Genomic DNA, 15,711 nt, shown 5'->3' with positions numbered 1-15,711 from the left:
AGGTAGCTACAAAATTGACCTAAAATGTAAATAATAGATTCATTTAATTATTTATTTTATTACAAAATAAAATAAAAAAGGTTTTGATGTGTCTTCAAAGTGAGATCTGACATTTGGGTGGCAATCTGCAACCTTTTAATGCAGGAGACGTTAGCTGAAGGCTAAACTTCATACATCTTAAAATTGTTAAAGATGTTGGCATGCTCAAGTGGGACGTGAAGGTTTTGTTCCAAGGAACATGAAGCCAATTATATGACAGTCCATCCAATAGTTTGTCCTTATCAAAAAGAAAACGGTCCACCCAGTTTCTAGTTAAATCAATTCATGACAATAACTAGTTTTGGTGTTACCTTCTAGTACACCTCACAACAGCAGAACACAGGGAGGAAGTATGATTTATACTGTTATATAATTCGGAGTATCTGGGCTTTTCAGGCTGTCGTTGGATAAATGAATAAATGACGGCCACACAAAATGTTTTGGATTAAACATGTTGCTTTAATTACGAGACAATATTTCCAGTTTTTGCATCCTGTTTTAATTCAGACGGTCTTGTGGCACATTCAGAGAAACTGACACAGAGGAAACAAAGCTGTCTTGCCAGATACAAAACATTAATGCCTATTGTATAAATTGGATTACAGGGAGATTTGAACATTGTTTGATCATAATTGAAGGATAAATCCAACATCAAAGATTTCAAAGGGACATTGTCTTCCTGAAACATTTTTAATTTCTGCTAAATATATGAGGAATAATTTCCATGTATAACCAATGTTATCACAGTTATCAGAAAAACAGGCATCACTTCTTAAATGAAGAATCATATAAAATCACTTGAGAAAACATTTAGATTTACTCTTTCAACTAAAAGAAAGAATGTGATTTGACTAAAAACAATGCCAAGAACTTTATGTAAAAAAGAGTCCCATATGTGTATCCTCAAGTCCCCTCTCCTCTCGTGGTTAAAGTCTATACATGCTGAACGAGTAAGGGCATCGTCTTCTACTTCCTCAGAGAGGCCGGGGAAACTTAATCCTTAAAACTCTGCCTCCAATTTTCCTGCTCCAGTGGAAGCCATGAATGATGAGGCCCGTTCATTCATGACAATCCGCAGGATGATAATGGGGTTCCTGTCTACAGGCGCCAGCACAAACATTTATTAACTTTCTCCACAGTTTGAACACTGTAATTGACAAAAGTAGTAAGTAGCTGAACCAGGCTGGAACAGAGACAGAAACATGAAAAACATGTTTAAGAAGAGTGATAACAGGGTAACAGGGTTTGTCACACTTCATACATGTAGAAACATACAGTGAATTATGGACAGACATTCTACAACGTAAGAGTTGGATTTTAAACTTTAACAAAGCTGCATTGTTTCATTTATGAGGAGAACACACCACTAATTACAGCATCTAGCCTAGTTTGTTAACATTTCTATACCATAACCCCCCCCCCCTCTCCATAACCTACATGCTGCTACAATAAACAGCAAGCCAGCCTTCAAGTGGTTGTCCTAATGATAAGGCATGACACAGTAAGGATAAACAAGGCTGTTAAAAAGCAGATGTCTGCACTGGTTCACAGATGGGATTAATATGTACATGGCTTGAGGTGATACGTTATAGTTTTAGGTTTTACATGCATGCAAGCTGAAAAATATATGTTGTCTAATGAGAGTGGGTGACTGGGGCTGGGGCTGCAGTTATGTAGAGAGGGGAGCTATTTACTCTATAGTAACAACGTGTTCCCGTCAGTCTGAGGAAGACACAGGCGACATGAGCAAGGGAGGAGACGCCGTCTCCGATCAATCAACTGGTAGGTATATTGTACCGAATATACATTTAAAAAGTAGAGCAAAGATAAGTACATCTGTCTTAAATGGCCTAATCCAGTGATAGGTGCAAAACATTTCATATATTAGTATGATAATATCCTAAAGTTGACTTCATATCAATTTAAAATCTTTTTCTTCCTGGCTTTTCCAACAGTGTTCATGCGGACAGTGGTGCTCCTCCTCATGATGGGAATAGTGGATCAAAGCATCAGCCAGCATTACAGCCAGTTCCAGTGGCTGTCCCATCTGCGAGGGCGGAGGCAGCACGCTGGCTTGCAGGCCAATGATGTGGACTGCCCACTGGAATGCGACTGCCTCTCAACCTTCCCCACAGCTATGTACTGTCACAGCCGCAACCTTCAGCATGTTCCCTACGTCCCCTCACATATTAAGTATGTCTACCTGCAGCGTAACCAGATCACAGGCATCCAGGATGGGGTGTTTGACAATGCTACCAACTTGGTCTGGGTTGTGCTCTGTCACAACCAGCTCAACTCAGACAAGATCGGGAAAAACGTCTTCAGCAAACTCAAACACCTGGACCGGCTTCTCTTGGATCACAATGAGCTTATACGTTTGCCTCCCAATTTGCCCAAGTCCATCACGGACCTTCGATTTGGTCACAACAAGATCTCAAAAATCCCCTCCAACTCATTCGAGGGGATGGCCAACCTCACCACCCTTCAGCTCCAAGCAAATGTCATAGAGGACGTTGGAGTTGTGTTCAAGGGACTGAAGTCTCTGACCATGTTGGATATGAGGAAAAACAGGCTGAGGAAAATCCCTGACAACCTACCCAAGAGGCTCCAGCAGCTCTATTTGGACTCCAATGAAATAGAGAGCGTGCAGGCAGGCTTTCTCACCATGAATCCGGAACTGCAGTTTGTCCGGCTGGCTGATAACAAGCTGACAGATAAAGGACTTCCATCCAATGTCTTCAATATCAGCACGCTGGTTGAGCTTGACCTTTCTTTCAATAAACTGGAAAAGATCCCTGTTGTCAGTAGGAACCTGGAGAACCTCTATTTACAAGCCAATAAGATCAAAGGTATGGAGACTCGTCTGTTACATGTCATGTAAAAGTAAAGTTTCGATCCTAAACATATTAATGGATTTAAGTCCCATTGGAAATAAAAGAGTGATGTTCGCTACACAACTAAGAACTGTAATGTGATTATAAACACATTTGAGTTTTTAAACTATCAAAAATAACATAAAATATTTTTAACGATAATGTGTTTCACACTGAAACCAGTCCTAAATTGTCTAAAGGTTTATTTGAATGAAAATGTACAGTGCTGAGCTAATGTCCTGTATATAGCCATTTATTAAAAAAGAAAAATCACTATTCACTTCACTTAAGTGATATACATGAGAAGCTACTTAACTCAGATTTCAACATTAGAATTGGGTTGGTTGGCACAGCATGACGCTTAACAACAAACAAGTTGCACAAATCATTAATGACACAAATGTGGGTGAACAACTGACCCTCCCAACATGACTGGATTTGTCCAATTAGGTCGCAGCATAACGTTGGCGGATGAAGGAAGTTTAATAGCTTTCTTTTTAGAAAGTCGCACTTACTGCAATTGTGCCCTACAGCAACTTAATGCACTCCAGTTGCTTTTATGGGTTTGAGGTGAAGTTCAGACATGCACCATTACACCCATATTGTTTATCGCTGCCATGTTTTCACTGTTACATTAAATGTATTTAGCAGTTCAGATCACTTTTGGGGTGGGAACTGACAGTGCAGCAAAGTGGAACATTTCCAACCATGCTTACAGTAGGAGTCTTTAACGCTTTTCAGGCCAAGGACCCTCCAAACTGGTATAGCATGGAGTAGGGACCCCCTACTGCGGCGGTATTTAAACGATCGGTGTGCTGTCGGAGTTCTGTGCGAGAGGGGGATGGGGGGGATGCTGTCAGAGAGGGGAGAGGCTATCCGAGTTCTGTGCGACAGGGGGGTTGCGGGCCCCCTGTTGAAGACCTATGGCTTACAGTAAAAGACTCTTTTAAATAAAGCCCTCCTCCTGTAGTAGAGTTTTTCCATAAACACTTTTTTAAGTTAAAGCCCACACACATGTCGAACACACATTCCCAATAACAAAAACCTATAAAACAGAAAAACAACAGAAAACAAAAAGTCTTGAGTTTAATCACACAAGAGTAGCTTTAATATAGAAATGTGAGAACCAACTCCGGCCTTCTTACAAAGACATACTTAAAGTCCCAGCTGGAAGATACAGCACAGCACTACTTTTTATTTAATTGGGCCTGACTTGATAGGACTCTGTGATGTGAATACACAGGATAACTAGAACATGCAGCCTCCCTTCATATTACTCTCATGTGCCTTTCAGAGTTCTCCCTGAGCAGTTTCTGCCGGACCATCGACATGACAAGTTTCTCCAGGCTGAGAATGCTGCGTTTGGATGCCAATGAGATCAGTGCCAGAGGCATTCCTGCCGAGGCTGCCTACTGTTTGCGACATGTTGCCTTTATTCATGTGTAGCTCTTCCTGCTCTTTCTATCTCTCTGATTTCTCTTAACTCATCCAAAGTTTTTTTCTCCATCTGTAAAACCCCCAACCTCTTTCACCTGTCACTATATTTAGCCTATATTGTTCACAGTACACTCCATGGAAACATATTTGACTATATATGATCAAACAATTCCAGTATTAGTCAACGGGAAATACCAGAGCTGTATAATCACCTATCCAGATGACAGACATATGAATGACACAGACCAAAGAAAAAAAGGCCAGATGACTGACATCCTTTTCCCAAACTATTAGATTATCAGGTTAAATAAACTTCTCATCATAAATACGATCTCGCTGATGACAACAAATTCTGCCTGATTCGTGTCTGGCAAAGTATAACCTGCATAAAACTTCCTATCATCAGCTCAATTTGGATCTTTGCCTCCACCAAGTGGCACAAGGTCATAAAACAGCAGGTTAGGCAGCCATGACTGTCATTATTATTATTATTCTAATTTTTTTTTTGGCAAGGTCACTTTGACATATTAAAGTGACCTTGCCTATTATAGTGACAGTGCTGTTGTGACTGTCTATATAATGCTTTTACTTTAAAGCATTATGTTCATTATATTCCATTAACGTTCAACTTTTAAATTTGTGTATCAAGTGTTGGTGTTTACGGGTTAAAAATGTGTATTACTCAAATGAGCCTCTGAATTAGCCAAAGATAATTATATATTGGTTTCTGTAATAACTATCTAATAATTATTGTTGTAATTTGTTTTTAAGCTGTCGTGTTTTGGTAACTTAAACACTTTTTGGGGTGTCATTTCTGAGCCAATGTGTATTGTAATGTATATCGCAGATGAATGTGTCCTTGACAGTCAGGTTGCTACTGTCCTGATTTACAATATGAGAATTGATGCAGTTTACTTTGTATCCACTTAGTAAGAAAGTTATGAATCATACATGCTTGTGTAATTTAATCTTTTATCTAACTCATTACTTTGAACCTATTATAAAATCTGAGGGAAAGATTCCTGTCTTCAGAGTTATTTGCGCCCATAACTGTTGTCAATGATATATATTTTTTATCGGCAACAACATGTTCTGTTTCCTCTAACTTGAAGGTAAAAGAAGCAAAGAGATTGGGGGAGAGAAAAAGGGGCGGCAGCTGTCTTGACAACTAACTGGTCTAAGGCAGTTCCCGCATATTTATTGTTGAAGACAACTTGCCTTTTTATCTTGCACAGCTGCCTTTAATCCTCTTCAGAAAGGCACTAAATTGAATTATAGAAATACTTTCCTTGTTTTGTAATAGGGCAAAGTCTCGGGATGAAAAATGGATTACTGCCTACAGTTTGAACATTGATAAGTGGTAGCCTGTGAAATTAAGTGTGTTATAGATAATGATATATTGCAGGCCGTACAGCAGTTCTGCAGCGGCTGTGGGGTAGAGCTGTTATATTTTCCACCTCCGCTTCCTACACAGATTCTTCAAAAACAAAAAAGAGGCCAGCACACATGCACACAATCACATGTGGGAATCTTTTACTGATGTGGTCCTCTCTGAGAAGCATTTATTTCACTGTGCGGGGAATTGTCCAATTCTTCTCCTACTCAGACGTTATGCAATTTATTATTATAAAACATGGCTGGATCATCTCTGAGTAAACAAAGTCATCACAACAGGAGGGAATAACATGCACTGCCCTCTCTCTCTTTCTGTCTCTCTGTCTTTTTCTCTCTGTCTCCCTCTCCATCTCAAATTCTAAGAGTTTTTTTTTGGCATGGCCATATTAAAACACCGTGTTGCCAAAGCACATTGTACAAAGTGGTTGTACAGTTTTTGTCTCTGTCTCTCTATCGCTCTCAGTACTACCATGCAGTAATGTTAAAATGTCATGCATGCATATGAATAATCAATAGTAGCACGTTATTCCCACCAACTCCTGCTGTCACGCCCTGTGCAGTTAAGACATTTCTCGTGGAGCTGCGGGACTGACTGGTGTGTATCTATTGATATTCTATCTCAACCTCTCTGCCAGCAACAACAGCACTGTGATCATTAACAGAATATTATCCAGAGTACATTGAAACCATACTGTTCTGTTATCTTTGGTCATAACTTTTAGAAGTTGGCAAGACTGTGTTGATCAACAATGTAGGCTGATAATGAGGTGTACTAAACTGCTTCCCGAAGCAGTGGGGGAGACTGTTTGACTTGGATACAAACATGTTTGACTCCACAAGTGTAAAGTCAAACCTGATTTACTCAAGGCTATTAAGTAGCCCAGATCCTCGTAGGTCAATACCTTTTGAATGTGAATTCATTGTGCTCATATATGAATGCATTGGTAGCTGGAAAGCTGGAGAGCGTTATACTTTGGATTTGGTATTGATGGGACCTTCATTATCAATACGGTGATTGAATAGTCAAACTAATAAATAACTTGTGGAAATGTTTGGCAAACAACATTACAAACAGTTGGTTAAGTGGTAGCAAATGGAGACACATTATTCAACAAACATAACTAGTGTAAAAATATAACTTTTTTTAGTGAAAAGATATCTGCAATACATAACGCGTAAACATAATATACATACCATATTATTCCAAATAAGGCCCATCTTTGCTCTCAGTCAAAGCCAAGCTTCTGATTAAATAGGTCAGCATGATACATTACACACACAATACTGATATGAAAACTTGTTCGGATGGATAAAATGTGCAGCTTCACAAGTGCTCCTTCTGCTGCAGCAGCGATGTGCTCTTTACTACCTGCGTAAAGATAACAATATAAAGAATATAAAAATGGATGTGCACTGCAGTCATACTTAAAATTGAAGATGACAGGTGTTTGTTTAAGACATTAATCATGCTGCAGCTCCAGCCGTTTAACTCTCAGTAACACTTTGATGTAGGTGATACTCACTTTATTGTTGCTCCATCCCAATGTCCTGCAGGTCTCTGCTTTAAACCAGATGATAAAGGAATATATTGGGATTAGTTCCAAAACATGGAAAGCCAGATCATTTTTAAAATCCTAGTTCAGTATGTGCCTTACCTTGAGTTTGTATATGATCTTGATCTGTGAGGGGTGTGAGCTCTCTGTTTAGGAAAGAAAATACTTTATGAAATAATACCAACAGGACACGTGGTGAGTAACTATAGAGTCATTCACAAAGTAACACACCTCATTTCTTAAATTGAAAAAAAAACATATTAATATGCAAACAATAAGTTCTGACTGATGACAGGGCAGTGGGCAGGTGATTGACAGATCAATATTTTTTCCACACCAAGAAAACTAAAATCCAAAACAGGCTCTATTCTCCTTGGCAGAGTAAACACAAATTATATTTATGGCCACCTTTCAAATTTACAGTTGCTGAGCAAATCACAGTCAAAATAAGTTTTGAGTTGAGTATTACTTCACATTTCTTGGCAAGAAGAGGCTTATGTTACTTTGGCTCACCCCTGTAGAAAAGGAAAATATGCTTAGATTCTTTCTATCAACTGGTGGGTGTCAAGCATCATGGGTTACGGATCAGTTTCAAGACAATCCCTGACGACCGAGCAGTAGTGATGGAAATTCCAGATGTTTTAAAAGAGATGGTTTGTTTGTCTCGAGTATTAAAAAGAGCCGTATGTTTGACTCCTGTTTGGACCTTCATGAAGTTAGAGGCTTGCTTCCAGTGAAGCTTTGATTTTAACACTGCCATATTGCCCGAAGGTGTGCAGGTGGACAGAGCTTGCATGTATCAGAGAAAGTTTACAGTTTATAGCCAAGTGTTAGCTATAAACTCTCTCACAGGGCTCATCTTACTGAGTAAATGGACTACCTAACTTGGCAGGATTTATTTTTTGCACATATTCTGGAAAAAAACATAAAAGACCAGCTACATACTGTAATAATCACACAGATAATTCAGCTGAGAATCATTATAAAATAACTGCATGTAAAACATCACTAAACACAAATGAATCTAAAATATGTCCTAATCCGGTTGATGGTGAGCAAACGATTACAGCAACTGACACAAACATGCTCATTCTGTAGGTCAGCATGTTTACAGAAATGCATCTGCCCCAAGTGATGTGTCATCTCCAACTTTGTCCACTTCCTCATACAACATTTTTGGCATTACATCCATATGTTCTCACATATTCTCACTGAGCACACAGATGATGTCAATTAAAGTCAGAGAGGGCTCGTTGCTTAAAATGAAGGGGCAGTTGGCAGCGCAACATGTAACAACACACTCAAGTGAAAAGCAGCTGTGAAATAAAGTGAGCAGCATCATTGACAAAAGAAGAAAATATGGCCAGCAGGCTAAAGAATAACATTCCACAAATGGATAATTATAAACCACATCAAGCTTTTTATTGTAATTACTCTCTGTGAATGTCTGTGACCTTACTCACAGCTATGCATCCCTCATACGCTGCTGCCTGTGTCATGACACTGCAGTTAAATAAGGATATACGTAGACAATCTATACTTCGAATGACAGTCAATGCCACTTGCCCTGTCAAAATGTCTAATCTTGTTATTTGGCACTTAAAAGCTCAGTCGGTCTGTGCTCTCAACAACACAGGATCCATTCATGACGGGAAATGTATCTCTTTTCCTCTTCCACATCTAAGTGAATCAACTTCAAAATTCGCTGGCAGCTTCCTGAAAACCTAAAAATGTATAATTTAAACCATAATCAAATCCTGTGTTTGAGAAACCAGCTTCTGACTAACCAAGTCCTATTAGTGCATTACCTTCAAAGAGAAACTCAAATGGAGCCATTTGTTTGCCATTAACCCATCACTTGAGTGGAGCTCTAATGTGATTAAATGCTGAAAATCACTGACATAAGCTTCCCCTCAACTCTGGTGTAATGTAATCTAAATGTGAACTAAAATCCACCATGTTTGTGAAAGGACTAAAGACAGTGTATCAAATAGTACCTTTCAATATGTCAAAGTGTTCTTGCAGGTACTACAGTTATGTCCCACACCACAACACATGCATCACATGCATATTAGTCATGAGCAATACTCCTGCAATTGCTTGATCAAAGTTCTGGCCTAAGAATTAGAGTTACTCTTACTGCGTTGCGCTGGTTGGTGCAGTATTCCCCTTGTGAAATCGTTAAAATAAATATAAATATAAAAAGTTATGTTAAACATTGGGATTAATGAATCAGGACAGATGTGGATTGTGAGCCTTAGTCAGTTGAAAACCACTGCTCTGAGTCATGCAATGAAATATCTGAAATAAAAGTGCCAAATAGCTGCGAATAGGAGAAAGAGCATAAATGCACTCATTTGCATTTACAGACTTTTGTGCATGTGCTGCTGCAGAATAGCACTTATGTTGTCACCAGTAAATCCAGCCACCACCTAGTTTTGTTATGCTTAGTATTTACCAACAAGGGACTCTGTAAAAACAAGATTATTCCCAGATTTCCCAAAGCTTTTTACAACGTGTTAGTTCTATATTGTCAAATGTTGAACAAACTTACCACAAACTGTACAGCCACCTTATAAAAGAAGCAAAGGAAAATGTGTGATTCAAGAAAGAGAAATTTTTGCTTTTCTATTGTGTTTTACCTACAAATGATATTAGCATATTATTGCTTTTTAGAAACTGATGTTTCCACTGGGATTTAACTGCAGCCTGTAATGTGTTAGGGCTTTACATTTAATAGGTTCTTATTCTATTTTGTGTGTTTCCTGTTTTTATAGGGCTTAAAGGAATTGTGATTGCTGCAGAATTCATTTTGTGAAAAGATTTAAAGTTGTTTAAATATTAAATTTTGTTAAATGCCTTACATAAGCTGAATGAAAAACGACTCACGTTGATTGTGAGCCTCAGCCAGCTGAAAACCACCGCTCTGATTTATTACTATTGGAAATAATAGCTGATGGCACCAAATAGTCCAGAATAGGAGAAAGAGCATAAATGCACTCATTTGCATTTGCAGACTTTTGTGCCTGTGCTTCTGCAAAATGTCCCTTCTGCTGTCACCAAGTCAAGCCTCCACCTTGTTTTGTTATGCTTAGTATTTACCAGTGAGGGAGAGCGTGTACTTCTGCCAGAGAGTACAGGCAGGCTGCCAAGGCCTGCTTAAGTGCAATATAACTGGAATGCATGGATAAACTTTATTAAGGCACACATGATTTAGAAACCATCAAAACAGAAGCGCTTGTACCTTTTGTGTAATGAGACAATAGAGAGTGAGAATGAACAGCAGTCCTCCGAAGATGGAGACGATGATGAAGCCAAGCTTGTACAGGTCTCTGTCTGGTCTTCTCTGCGAGGCCTTCACCGAGTTCCTAGCATAACTGTCTGTAGAAAAAGATAGATATATTTAGTGATCTCATTGGCTCAACACATCTACATCAGAGAACTTTTACAAAAGTGATTCCCACCTGTTAAATGTTCTGAAGTTGACTCTGTGTATAGCTTTGTAGTAGAGCCAAAGATTTCTGTGTATTCGTGCTGGCATCTCCAGTCTACTGGTGCGGCGCTCGTTGTCACCAGCTCCCAGTAAACAGACAGCACCTCTGAAGCCCTCTGCAGTGCCTCTGAAGTAGATCCACTGTAGTACATCTCAAAACTCTCTGGCTTATCCTGTGGCACGTACCGAGAAACATACTTTAAATGTTTTGACAGGTATTGCAGATTTATCTCCTCGCGCTGGGCAAGTTCTCACATCACATATTTCTTCTTCATGTTTCATATTATAGAAAATGTAATACTTCAGTTCTGAACAGGCTGCACACAGAAACACACACTCACCTCAACCTCCTCATTAATCTGAGGCACACATTTCTGAGAGTAGATGTTGAGGATGAGAGCTCTCAGGGACTGAACATAGCCATCATTGACTGAACCCCGACTATATTTGAAGTGGGTGGTGAGGAGCTCCAGGATCCAGGGTAAAGCAGCTTTCACAAAGCAACATTTGCTCTGTGGGAAATGAGAACCGGAGGTAGTGGAAAGTTGAAAAGTGGGATAGCACAGGTTTTGGAAGGAAAACAGTGCCATAAAACAAATGTTACCTTACCAAACTTCTCCGTTCTATGAATGTGTAGGTTATCGTGCACCCACTTCTCAACTGGTTATCCATCTGCAGGAATAACAACAGGTAGATCTCAGCCCGGGTCGTGTAGCACCACATTGTTTCTGATATTGATTCAATAAATGTGTTTCTAATGTTGCCTCAACACCTACCAGATGCCTGACTGTCAGCAGGTGCTCCCTTGTGATGGAGTGTCTGCATGGACCCGGGACCTCAGCCATAATCAGAGGGAAGCTCAGGAACATAAGTACACACAGACACTTTACCTGCAACTATAACAATCATATATTATCTTCATGTCAACCACACATGTAGGGCTTACACACACGTGGATATTTACTCAGCTGGAAAGTGCAAAAATTAATTTGAAAAACTATTACTTGACAAACATTAGTCAAGTAGATTATGCATGCTGAAACTGAACAAATTAGGAATGCTCTCTACCAACAACACAACCATTGCAACAAGGGCCCAATGAGACATCCTGACCTTAACCATTTCAATATGATTGCACTCCACATGGTAGTCTGTCTGATTCACTTTTCTCTCCCAAACCGTGATGATCTTTTCTTCAAAAAGGAGCTTTCTTATAAATTACTTTACAAGGAAAACCAAGTTCAAAGCAAACCTTGATGGAATTTCCTCCTAATTATGCCAAAACTGTTAAACAGTAAGTATCCGAGCAAATTCCAGCCTTTCAATCAACAATGTACTTTACAATGTGTGGAATAGACTGCGAGTACAAACGAAAATCTTCTCAGTTACAGCAGGGGTGGGGGACCTTGAAGTGCCATTTACATTTTTACAACATCCTTCGAGGGCCATACTAATCATTGAACTCATAACCTCTGCTAATAAATGTAACACACAGCCCATTCATTTCTTTCTTTCATGCCGTGCAAAAATAGTAACTTTCTGTTTTATCTTTCCATATTTTTATGTTACGCTCTACAGCGAGCTGCTTGTTGGGCCAAACTCCGACGAAGAGCGTTAACTTTATCCCAACGCACTCGTCCTTTCAGCTGTAATAACGCTCGAGAGCCTTTTTCATCACCACAAGCACAAACTAGACACACTGGCCTTTTACGTCCACAAAGAAATAATCGTTTGTCCATTTCTCCTGGAAAGTGCGACATTCCACATCTAGCTTTCTGTTTTACACTCGCCACGCTGCGTTGACTGATGTCAATGACGTCTCGTTTAATATTGAAGTCTTTTGACATGACGTGACCACGTGATGACACGTTCCGCTTGTGTTGTGTTAAATGACCCTGACCTTGGCCAGGAAAAGTCAGTTGCTCGTTTTATTCTATTGCTGACTAGATTATTTGCCGGATTGGCCGGATCAAATGGTCTTGCCATACACGGCCCATAGTTACAGTAACAACAACAACAACAACACTTTCTTTCCACCCCTAACCAATATTTGTGTGTTTCAGATCTGCTTCTTGACTTGGGTTAAAGCGTTAAGTTTTTGGGTTGAGTTTTGGCAATACGCGCAGTGCCTCTTTGCTGCAACATTACCAATCAACAATGTTTAACTGTGAGTGACCTCAGAAGAACCTAGGCCGTGTTAGATAAGTCTCTGTTATGGTCAAACAGTGCCATGTACCCTGGAAGGTTTAGCATAGGAGAGCAACATGGACGGACTCTGTAGCTGATGATGCCTGCTACCAAGCACCGTTGGCAGCTGTAACAGTAAAATGGGCTCCAGATGGACTTAATTCTTCTACTGAGGATTAAAACATGGGGACCATCATATTTTCCTCAAAATACAAGTTCAATGTCTGCACTGGAAGGTATTCCTTGATATTTATTTAACTATTGAACTTGACTTGTGAGTTCAGTGCAGCTTCTGCAACAGTCAAGACAGATGCCACTGAATTGAAAAAATAAAACCAGATTTTTTTCATTACCTGATCAACTTCTGAGATGTATTAAGAAACAAAAGACGATTCTTTAAAAGCCACAAGAGATGATAAATATTCCTTTCATATTTAGTTGTCTGTTCCTAATATAATGCTGAACTATACACTTTAGTTTTAAATGCAACATAAACTTTACTTAGTTTCTGCAAAGATTATGTACTGATGTTATAATTTTCCACAAATGTTTAAGGAAAGGAAAGAAAATTCCATGCCATCATGATTTAACTATTAAAACAAATCAAAAATAATCTGGTAAAAGTGGCATTTGAAACAGATAAGTCAAAAAAGTGATTCTCACAGAAAAACAAGATGCTATGTGTAAGCTGAAAGACTATGTTAGCCTTTGACTGTTATTGGGAAGCCACATGCGGATTGATGATAATCAAATTAATGTAATACAATAAAACTATTAATGTGTCTGGTATGTACTACATGCAGGAGCACATGATGCTAATGTCACCTGTCACATGATTTGCTTTCTCTATGTTGTCCATGATATTTGTATGTAGGTCAGCAAATCAAGCAAGAAACCTCATATCCAGGCTTACACAAGCATGAGGTATTCTTCCCCTGCATTGACTGTATTGCTCGTGGATTTTTAACTGCAGTGATCAAAGAAAGGTTCTCACCTACCTTAGCTTTGCTCTGAATCAGGGTTGATACAAGGATGGTCATCTGGTACGTGTTTGACAATGGAAAACACCAGACTCCTCTGTCACACACATTGAAGCAAAGATATCCTTTTCAAATACTCAGTTCCACTCCAGAGAAAGGAATTTGCTGTTAAGTAAATCTGACACTTCGTCATGTGGCGCTGTTCTTAAAGGCATTGCCTGATGTGCTCCTCCTAGGGTGAGTTCAAACCGAGACTAACTGTCGCAGCTGACAGACAGCCCTTTTAAAGACCTCCCACCTCTCCTCTGTTGGACAAAATACAAGGTCCTGCTCTCTACACTTGTGCTATGGTAAATAGTTTTTTTGCTTTATAGGTTAACTGGATAATGTATTTTGTTCAGCGCAACTTAGGGAATTATTAAAACAGAAAATTGAACAAATAAAGTTTGTGGGAGCTTGAAGGGGTGCTGATAACATCTGTTTTTCGTTCTAGAAACTCTAACCCTTGGAGGCAATTTGCATTTAAAACACTGGTCCACATATGCACGCTCAGAATAACAGTTTTGATGAAGTGGATTCATTGCATTTATTTAACAGATGTAGTTAATAGCTCCTTTGCAAATTAACCATTTACATACAAAACATGTGATCAGCAAACACAAGTAGAATATGATTTATTGTTAAATAATGCAATGTAGTTAAAAATAGCTCCACCCCAAGTAGCAACCACATTAAAATGTTACAACATCAATAATAATAATAATTGAATAACCTAATATGTAAAATAATATAACACTGGACGGGGCCTATCTATGTAATGACTCTTTTTTTATATAATTTAATTAAGCACATCATTGTGGTTGTGTCCTGTTGCCAAAAATAGTGTGTATTAATCCGTCAGTGAAAATAGAGCACTAGAAATACACCATATGCCAAAAAACTACAGTGCCCAGCGGTGTTAGGAAATTATTAAACTTTTTTGTTAATGAAACTATATATTTGTGAGCCATTTTTAAAGATTTACATCTTCAGTAGGAACTGACCATTGGTAGTGTCGCAGACAGCAAAGGGGAGTGAGAACGTATTGAGCAACAGACTAACTTCTGGTTAAGATTTATATACTACTTACACATCTGTCCATCAAAGATGAAGATAGAGCAAGCAGCCGGTTAGCTTGACATAGCATAGAGAAACATCTAGCCCGGCTCTTTCAAAAGGTAACACAATCCTGAACATAACCACCCGCAAGTATTAAACAATTGCTGAGCATTAGAGGCGTTGGAAGGCAGATTTTGTTACCATCGGACAGAGCGAAGCTAGCTAACCATCTGCTAGCTCCAGCTTCATATTGTAGGGAAAAATATGTAGGGTAGTATCAATCTCCTGATCTAACTCTTGGCAAAAACATTGTGCCTACGCCCAAAATGTAAAAATGTATGAACTATATAATTTGTACTGTATGACATGTTACTCTCGACTTGAGACAGAGAAAACACCCCACCATTTAATTTAATGTTAATACAAAACAGGATGATTAATATATTTGGCTTGAAATGATTATAATTATATAAATACTACCAATCTATACAACAATTATGCAACAATGACAAGATGTTATGTACAGCACAACGATTGATAGATTTGGGTATTGTTAAGCAAGAGAGAGCAAGTGTCCAAGAGGGAAGGCTATATACTGTATTTACTGTAAATAGTTCTGTTGACATATTTTGTGAGAGATGGTTTCACAATGGTCT

At 38.9% G+C, this 15,711-nt stretch overlaps 2 protein-coding genes across 3 annotated transcripts; one reads left to right on the top strand and one right to left on the bottom strand.

The window, feature by feature from the left end:
* Positions 1-1,999: 1,999 nt before the first annotated feature.
* Positions 2,000-5,000, top strand: fmodb (fibromodulin b). Its single transcript, XM_029436173.1, has 2 exons — positions 2,000-2,888; positions 4,207-5,000. The coding sequence occupies exons 1-2, from the start codon at positions 2,000-2,002 to the stop codon at positions 4,356-4,358; spliced, it is 1,041 nt and encodes a 346-aa protein (XP_029292033.1). The 3' UTR covers positions 4,359-5,000.
* Positions 5,001-7,001: 2,001 nt separating this feature from the next.
* Positions 7,002-14,112, bottom strand: csf1b (colony stimulating factor 1b (macrophage)). Of its 2 annotated transcripts, none has more exons than XM_029436349.1 (9): positions 13,976-14,112; positions 11,567-11,686; positions 11,400-11,462; positions 11,132-11,302; positions 10,762-10,963; positions 10,542-10,678; positions 7,400-7,443; positions 7,268-7,305; positions 7,002-7,113 (listed from the first exon to the last, which is right to left on the bottom strand). In XM_029436349.1, exons 1-8 carry the CDS (start codon positions 14,015-14,017, stop codon positions 7,269-7,271), a joined length of 816 nt encoding a protein of 271 aa, XP_029292209.1. In that variant the 5' UTR covers positions 14,018-14,112; the 3' UTR covers positions 7,002-7,113; position 7,268. The 2 variants fall into 2 exon arrangements, with proteins under 2 accessions (XP_029292209.1, XP_029292210.1); XM_029436350.1 differs by having other exon boundaries at positions 7,268-7,302.
* Between the last annotated feature and the right edge of the window lie 1,599 nt (positions 14,113-15,711).

The sequence above is a fragment of the Cottoperca gobio genome, chromosome 7, assembly GCF_900634415.1.
Source record: "Cottoperca gobio chromosome 7, fCotGob3.1, whole genome shotgun sequence".
NCBI classification, from domain to species: Eukaryota; Metazoa; Chordata; class Actinopteri; order Perciformes; family Bovichtidae; genus Cottoperca; species Cottoperca gobio.
The sequence above is the reverse complement of the archived record's forward strand: the minus strand, read 5'-3'. Positions and strand labels throughout refer to the sequence as shown.